This window comes from Littorina saxatilis, linkage group LG6 (assembly GCF_037325665.1).
Source record: "Littorina saxatilis isolate snail1 linkage group LG6, US_GU_Lsax_2.0, whole genome shotgun sequence".
NCBI classification, from domain to species: domain Eukaryota; kingdom Metazoa; phylum Mollusca; class Gastropoda; order Littorinimorpha; family Littorinidae; genus Littorina; species Littorina saxatilis.
This window is the reverse complement of record NC_090250.1, coordinates 17,919,537-17,928,881: the sequence shown is the minus strand read 5'-3', so window position 1 is coordinate 17,928,881 and position 9,345 is coordinate 17,919,537. Positions and strand designations below refer to the sequence as shown.

Genomic DNA, 9,345 nt, shown 5'->3' with positions numbered 1-9,345 from the left:
AGAGAGAGAGAGAGAGAGTGTCAGGCAGGCAGATAGACAAACAGACAAACAGACAGACAAACAGACAGACAGGCAGACAGACAAACAGACAGACAAACAGACAGACAAACAGACAGACAAACAGACAAACAGACAGACAGACAGACAGACAGACAGGCAGACAGGCAGACAGACAGACAGACAGACAGACAGAGACGGAGTGGAGACACAGAAAAAGAAAGCCAGAGGGAAAGTGCTGAACGCATTTTCAATACCTCACAACTTGTAACGAGTTGAAATTACCTTTCCCTGGCACTGGTTTTCTTCTTCTAAGAAAGAAAGAAGAAAACAAAGAGGAAGTACAAACTGTCAGAAAAATGCAACAAAAAATGTTAGAAGATACAAAAACAAAACACGCCGTGGGCTTTTTTCATCAGAATGTTTGCGACTGTAATTGTTTTCTATTTGATTCATAACAAAAAATGATGTCTGAACACTTTTACTGGCAAATATTGCGATGACTTCTTCATAAAAAAAAACCAAGTCGACATCAATATTGATAATAATAATAAGAATTGGTATGTTGACTGTTTAAGCATACGATTATCCCAGTGTGCACAGACTTTTCAACCCCCAACATCAAGACAAATTCCTGGAGAACTCTGGGTAAAAAAAAGAGAAAGTGTGCAAAATAGATAAAGAAAAGAAAGAAAGAAAGGAAGAAACGAATGAATGGACGAAATGAATAAATGAATGTGTAAATACATGAATAAATAGATAAATAACTCAATAAATAAATGAATAACTAAAACATTAAATCAAAAAATCAATGAATGAATCAATCAATGAATAACTCAAAAAGAACAAAAAGAAAGATTGCGACACATTTTGTACGCCAGCAAAATATATTAAATACCATGTTCTTTACTTAAAACCCACAATATGTATTGAATGCAATAACACAGGAAACACAGAGAGAGTCCCACTATGTATATTGTCCTATCACTTTATTCCAACGACGTCGTTTGTTGCCTTATTGTCCTTTGGCGCACAAATAACAAAAAAGGCCTGGAGACGAGAGTTTGTTACCCGAAGCAAACTTTATCACGGTGTGTCAACTGATTCCGGCTATATCGTTCGTACACCGGATGTTTCCGTTCGTACAGCGTCCGGTAGCTCAGTTGGTAGAGCACTGGACTTGTGATCGAAAGGTCGCAGGTTCGAATTCGGGCCGGGACGGACACGGGTCAACTTTATGTGCAGACCCAGAGACGGAAGCCATGTCCCACCCCCGTGTCATCACAATGGCACGTAAAAGACCTTGGTCATTCTGCCATAAGTGCAGGTGGCTGAATACACCTAAACACGCAGACACCTGGGTAGCGCGACTCCGTTGCTGCTAGCTTTCCACTGGGAGGAAGCGACCCGAATTTCCCAGCGATGGGACAATAAAGTAATGAAAATGAAAATGAAAATGAAATTTTCAGCACTTGGTCGAGGAGAAAGTTCCAGAAATGACGCTGTACGAACGGAAACATTCGGTGTACGAACGAAATAGCCGGAATCAGTTGACACACCGTGTTTATTCTGTATTCTGAATGCAGCTTTTACAGCAACCGACGGTAAATAAGTGTTTCGTAACACCATTTTGTAGAAAACTCAAATGGCCTGTCCCCAGAGAACCATCGTGAGCGATGGACTTTCAAGGGTGACCTTCCGTTTCATCGTGTTTCGTTTCGCCGTTCCATCAGTGAGCTCAACCGCGACGATCGCTGATGTGGAGCAACATTTTGTTGTGAAGTGCAAATCCTCTTTCAAAATCTTCTAAACCGGTATTCTTGCCAGAGACTGAGTACGAGTATCAGCAAAGCTTTATAAGCTTGTACCATCAGTTCTTGTCTGTCTGCCCACGTTAAGAAGACCATTGGTTTGACGTAATTGTGAATGATATTTTGTTCATAAATTGACGTTTTCAATAACTAACAACTCTTGGTTTAAAAAAATAAAATCAAAACTTTGAGAAAATCGGGTCATAAGAGGTGACTGATACCACTATTCTCATTGTGGCACCACCACTCTCACTCCGGCACCGACCGGCACGGTTGGCCTAGTGGTAAGGCGTCCGCCCCGTGATCGGGAGGTCGTGGGTTCGAACCCCGGCCGGGTCATACCTAAGACTTTAAAATTGGCAATCTAGTGGCTGCTCCGCCTGGCGTCTGGCATTATGGGGTTAGTGCTAGGACTGGTTGGTCTGGTGTCAGAATAATGTGTCAGAATAATGTGCTGCGACTTCTGTCTTGTGTGTGGCGCACGTTATATGTCAAAGCAGCACCGCCCTGATATGGCCCTTCGTGGTCGGCTGGGTGTTAAGCAAACAAACAAACAAACTCCGGCACCGGTCTGGCAACACCATTCTCATTCTGGCATCTCCACGTTTTCAATAACTAATCATTCTTGGCTTTTAAAAAAATTCAAAACTTGGAGAAAATCGGGTCATAAGAGGTGACTGATACCACTATTCTCATTATGGCACCACCACTCTCACTCCGGCACCTGTCTGGCAACACCATTTTCATTCTGGCATCTCTACTCTCACTCTGGCACTCTCACCCTTGCAGCACTTTGTCACCACCGCTCTCACTCTCACGGTCTCACAGTTTTTGGCACCGGTCAGGCACCACCAATCTCGTTCTGGGACAGATCACGCACCACCACTCTCACTTCGGCACCCGTCCGGCACCATCATTATTACTCTGTTACTCTCACTCTCACTCTGGCACAACAAATCTCACGCAGGCACCGGTCTGGCATCTTCACTCTCGCTCTGGCACAACCATTATCACTCAGGCACCACTGTGGCACCCCCACACTCACTCCGGCCACCGTCTGGCACCACCACTCTCACTCCGGCCACCGTCTGGCACCACCACTCTCACTCTGGCACCCGTCTGGCACCACCACTCTCACTCCGGCCACCGTCTGGCACCACCACTCTCACTCTGGCACCCGTCTGGCACCACCACTCTCACTCCGGCCACCGTCTGGCACCATCACGCTCACTCTGTCACCGGTCTGGCGCCACCACTCTGACTCCGGCACCGGTCTTGCACCACCACTCTGAATCCGGCACCGATCTGGCACAACCACTTTGACTCCGGCACCGGTCTGGCACCACCACTTTTGACTCCGGTACCGGTCTGGCTCCACCACTCTCGCTCTGGCACCCGTCTGGCACCACCACTCTCACTCCGGCACCCGTCTGGCACCACCACTCTCACTCCGGCACCCGTCTGGCACCACCACTCTCACTCCGGCACCCGTCTGGCACCACCACTCTCACTCCGGCACCCGTCTGGCACCACCACTCTCACTCCGGCACCCGTCTGGCACCACCACTCTCACTCCAGCACCCGTCTGGCACCACCACTCTCACTCCGGCACCCGTCTGGCACCACCACTCTCACTCTGGCACCCGTCTGGCACCACCACTCTCACTCCGGCCACCGTCTGGCACCACCACTCTCACTCCGGCAACCGTCTGGCACCACCCCTCTCACTCCGGCACCCGTCTGGCACCACCACCCTCACTCTGGCACCCGTCTGGCACCACCACTCTCACTCCGGCCACCGTCTGGCACCACCACTCTCACTCTGGCACCCGTCTGGAACCACCACTCTCACTCTGGCACCCGTCTGGCACCACCCCTCTCACTCCGGCACCCGTCTGGCACCACCACTCTCACTCTGGCACCCGTCTGGAACCACCACTCTCACTCTGGCACCCGTCTGGCACCACCCCTCTCACTCCGGCACCCGTCTGGCACCACCACTCTCACTCTGGCACCCGTCTGGCACCACCACTCTCACTCCGGCACCCGTCCGGCACCCCAACACTCACTCCGACCACCGTCTGGCACCACCACTCTCACTCTGGCACTCGTCAGGCACCACCACTCTCACTCCGGCACCCCGGCGTCTGGCACCACCAATCTCACTCTGCCTCTGGCACTACCATTCTTATTTTGGAAGTCTCACTTTGGAAGTGTGTGTGTGTGTGTGTGTGTGTGTGTGTGTGTGTGTGTGTGTGTGTGTATGTATGTGTGTGTGTGTGTGTGTGTGTGTGTGTGTGTGTGTGTGTGCGTGTATTTGTTCACCAGTCTCGAAGGACAAAGTTTCATTTCCAAGGCGTCAAAAAGATGACTAGTCTCACACACCGGTCAACATTGTTAGCCCAGCCAATTAACCTGGTAACCTTTCGCTGTGTCACCCACTGTTTTTGTTATTTCCATCTCTGTCCCCCCCCCCCCCCCCCCCATCTCCACCCCTACGTTTCACTGTACTGTTTCTTTCCTTCTTTCTCATTTCACTTTCCTCACCCACCTCACACAGCCCGACAGCCACCTTCTCCCTTCTCAGTTCTGCTGGTTTGCTGTAGCCTACTCTGTCTTCCCTCCTTGTTGTAACCCCCTTACACCCCCCCCCCCCCCGCACTCCATGCACAGCCCAATGCCACCCCTCCCTTTTTTCACGGACTTACATCTCATGTACGTCCGTGCTTTTTTTCATGAAAGGGTCCTCCCCCCCCCCCCCCCCTTTACTCCGTGGCTCTCCCCCAACCCACCACAAGCCCCACTCAGCCAATCCCAACTCCCGATCCCGTTTCTGTTACGTCACTGTGTTTTTGTTGTTGTCTACCCTCTTACTCCATAGCTCGCTCCACCCCCCCCCCCCCAGCCCCCCCCCCACCCCCCCTCTTTGAAGTCGTGTCAGTCCTGTTCATTATTACAACGGTAAAGTGAAAAACATCTCGCCCTCTTTAACTCAATCAGGACAACTAGGTCAGAGACGAGGACACAGAGTCGCAGAAGATAATGGTGTCTGTAAGTGTGAGAGATGACATTTGTGTAAACATAAGAGAGAGAGAGAGAGAGAGAGAGAGAGAGAGAGAGAGAGAGAGAGAGAGAGAGAGAGAGAGAGAGAGAGAGAGAGAAAGACAGGGGGGGGAGAGAGAGAGAGAGAAAAAAATGAGAGATAGATAGAGAGAGCGAGGGGGGGGGGGGGGAGACGTGTGTGAGAGAGAGCCGAATACCAGGCTGCGCCTGGGACCCGGCTTTGCCGGGTATACGCCGGCTTTGCCGGCGCACGAAGGAAAGGAGATAAACGCGCAAAACACTGGAGACCTTTTAAAAATAGTAACGTGCAGTGACCTTCTAAAAATAGTAACGTAGTAACGGGAATATGGATTGACGCCACACAGAGGAAGGGAGATAATCGCGGCTGAAAACACTGGAGAAGATAAGGAAGAGTTACTGGTAGTGGATCCAGACCAAAAAAAACCCAAAATCGGTTCAGCGCGCACAGCGCTGCGCGCTGAGAGCACGTGTTGAAATATCTCATCGATGAGGTTGTGTCCGGGGTGTAGCTGAATACGGTGTCCAAATTTGAAAAAGATCCACCAAGAACTTTGGCCGTGCATCGCGAACAGACAGACAGACAGACAGACACTAGTCGTATATATATATAGAAGCCCGGGCGCGGACTGTATAGAAAGCATCGTCCATCGCGGAAGAAAATCGGCCTGAATACGGCTAGAAACAAGGAATCTGTGTTTCTTACACTAGCTTTACCCTCCGTTATTTAAACAAATACAAAACCACTCCTAACAAACAATACATCAAATGAAAGCTACGACCTTAAAGCTTTTCATTGCAATAAATAACATTTCGTAAAAACTTACATTTATTTAGTACGATACAAAAACAATGGTCCTAGTGAAGGCACTGAACCAATTTCAATGCAGCCTGCAAACTACAAAACTCTCTAAACTGGGATAATGGACAAATTCATAAATCATACACATAAAAAGAAGAACCCTAGACAAACATTATGATCTATATGCGTTACATGGCGGAACATAAAACAGTGACTTAGTACGAAGCGGCAAAGTCCGAAAGTAAATGGAATCGGCTAAATTCCGGCGCGAGTACATGTGTACTTAAATTCTGAATCTTCGCAGAGAAACCAAGCATCCTTTATTACAACCAAATCCTTATAAACAAACTAAAATCATATGCAACATAGGCACGGGATATGTAATAGTGATACAAAAATGACAAAACAATGAACAAAAAGACAAAGATACGTTTGTGAGAATCAATTTCTCTCAACGATACATGAAACCGGTCAAAATCAAAGTGACGCTTTGGTCAGTTCGAAACATTATCGTAAATAACACAATAATATGCAGCCATATGCCTAATCATTGACTTCTATGCAAACCTAAATATAATTAGGACCATAATTATGAAAGATAAGAGGGACTTTGAAAGATAGAAGTTAGGTCGAAAGGTATTTTATTAGAATTTGTGCCAGCAAGGGGCGCACGCATCATCGAGGGCCCCAAGGGGGGGGGGGGGGGGGGGGGGGGGGTATCATCACGATCACGGGAAGGGAAATTTTAGCTTTCACGATCACAGTTACCTTGATTTTTGTTTTCACGATCACAAACACCTTGACGAATAGACGATCATAGAGTGACACAGCTGTGAAAAATGTACGTTGAAAATAAAACGCTTTGCAATAATGCCCATCACGATCACGAAAACAAATGACGATCACGATCACGAGACTTGATTATTTTTGTCATCACGGATCACGGGCAAAGTCCCATCACGATCACAGAAATGGAAATTTCGGCAATCACGGTCACAGAAAGGTAAAAAAACGCCAATCACGATCACGATTTTAAACCCTTTGGGGCCCTCATCATCGTATCGTCTGCTACGGAGTAGGTGACTCTGTTTGCACTGTACCAGGCTGTTTCGCTATACGATCGTTAGAGTGTTTAGGGTAGCGAAGTGCACTTGGCTACATAAAAACAAGTTGCGTAAGGCGAAATTACTACATTTAGTCAAGCTGTGGAACTCACAGAATGAAACTGAACGTAGTCCGCCGCTAGTGCAAAAGGCAGTGAAAGTGACAGCCTGTTTGGCGCGGTAGCGGTTGCGCTGTGCTTCATAGCACGCTTTACTGTACCTCTATTCGTTTTAACTTTCTGAGCGTGTTTTTAATCCAAACATATCATATCTATATGTTTTTGGAATCAGGAACCAACAAGAAATAAGATGAAAGTGTTTTTAAATTGATTTCGAAAATTTAATTTTGATCATAATTTTTATATTTTTAATTTTCAGAGCTTGTTTTTAATCCAAATATAACATATTTATATGTTTTTGGAATCAGGAAATGATGAAAAATAAGATGAACGTAAATTTGGATCGTTTTATAAAAATGGTGGTTTTTTTTTTACAATTTTCAGATTTTTAATGACCAAAGTCATTAATTAATTTTTAAGCCACCAAGCTGAAATGCAATACCGAAGTCCGGCCTTCGTCGAAGATTGCTTGGCCAAAATTTCAATCAATTTGATTGAAAAATGAGGGTGTGACAGTGCCGCCTCAACTTTTTACAAAAAGCCGGATATGACGTCATGAAAGACATTTATCGAAAAAAATAAATAAAAAAACGTCCGGGGATATCATTCCCAGGAACTCTCATGTCAAATTTCATAAAGATCGGTCCAGTAGTTTAGTCTGAATCGCTCTACACACACACACGCACAGACAGACAAGACAGACAGACAGACAGACAGACACACACACACACACACACACACACACATACACCACGACCCTCGTCTCGATTCCCCCTCTATGTATTGTTAAAACATTTAGTCAAAACCTGACTAAACGTAAAAATGGTGATTATAATTAAGAGCAAATGAATGCGGGCCTTCGTTTCACTGCTGTTTAAGTAAAACTACTGAGAAAAACAATCCCCCCCCCCCCCCCCCCCCAATCAGAAATTGTGAAAACCCACACGAAATCTAGATTGAAAACTAAAGGTCAATGCTAATGTACGTATTTCGTCCTTTCCATTCAGTATAGGCCAGACTTGTCAAAATCCTTTTCAAGACACTCTCCTTGTCCAGTAATCAATTGTACTCGCCAACTCGGACATCACAGTACTCAAAGAAAGAAATTCTAATCTTCTTCGTTGTCTTCTTCTTTGTTCATGGGCTGAAACTACCACGTTCACTCACGTTCTTGCACGAGTTGATTTTTACATGTATGACCGTTTTTACCCCGCCATTCAGGCAGAATACGCCGATTTTGGGGGAAGCATGCTGTGTATGTTCGTGTTTCTATAACCCAACGAACCCTGACATGGATTACATGATCTTTTCCGTGCGCACTTGGTCTTGTGCTTGCGTGTACACACGAAGGGGGTTAAGTCGCTAGCAGGTCTGTACATATCAGTTGACCTGGGAGATCGAAAAAATCCCCACCCTTAACCCACCAGGCGGCCGCGGCCGGGATTTGAACTCACGACCTTCCGATTTGGAGACCAATGTCTTATCCACTTCGCCATTGCGCCCGTCATTCCAATGTTCGATCGTGCTTGTTTACGCTGTGCAATGCGTTTTAGCCCCATGTACATCATGGGATGAGAAGCCGTCCGCTAGATAACAGATTTGAATTGCTGACAACTTTTTGACAGCTTCGACGAATGCTTACCCACCAGAATAGAGTAAAAATTTGACATTAAACCTAATTGTGTTTCTGACAGCGAAGACTGTCAGACCGAAGCTATTCGCCGATTAAATTTCATTTTTACATTTAGTCAAGTTTTGACTAAATCTTTTAACGTAGAGGGGGGGAATCGAGACGAGGGTCATGGTGTATGTGTGTGTGTGTGTGTGTGTGTGTGTGTGTGTGTCTGTCTGTGTGTGTGTGTAGAGCGATTCAGACTAAACTACTGGACCGATCTTTATGAAATTTGACATGAGAGTTCCTGGGTATGATATCCTCACACGTTTTTTTCATTTTTTGGATAAATGTCTTTGATGACGTCATATCCGGCTTTTCGTGAAAGTTGAGGCGGCACTATCACGCCCTCATTTTTCAACCAAATTGGTTGAAATTTTGGTCAAGTAATCTTCGACGAAGCCCGAACTTCGGTATTACGGTTCAGCGTGGTGGCTTAAAAATTAATTAATGACTTTGGTCATTAAAAATCTGAAAATTGTAAAAAAAATATTTTTTTAATAAAACGATCCAAATTTACGTTCATCTTTTTCTCCATCATTTGCTGATTCCAAAACATATAAATATGTTGTATTTGGATTAACAACAAGCTCTGAAAATTAAAAATATAAAAATTATTATCAAAATTTATTTTTCGAAATCAATTTAAAAACACTTTCATCTTATTCCTTGTCGGTTCCTGATTCCAAAAACATATAGATATGATATGTTTGGATTAAAAACACGCTCAGAAAGTTAAAACGAAGAGAGGTACAGAAAA

General features: G+C 45.6%; 1 protein-coding gene across 1 annotated transcript; it reads left to right on the top strand.

The window, feature by feature from the left end:
* Window positions 1–1,642: 1,642 nt before the first annotated feature.
* LOC138969697 (uncharacterized) lies at window positions 1,643–8,642 on the top strand. Its single transcript, XM_070342556.1, has 5 exons — window positions 1,643–1,729; window positions 2,598–2,648; window positions 2,776–2,925; window positions 3,387–3,918; window positions 8,608–8,642. Exons 1-5 carry the CDS (start codon window positions 1,643–1,645, stop codon window positions 8,640–8,642), a joined length of 855 nt encoding a protein of 284 aa, XP_070198657.1.
* The last annotated feature ends 703 nt before the right edge of the window (window positions 8,643–9,345 follow it).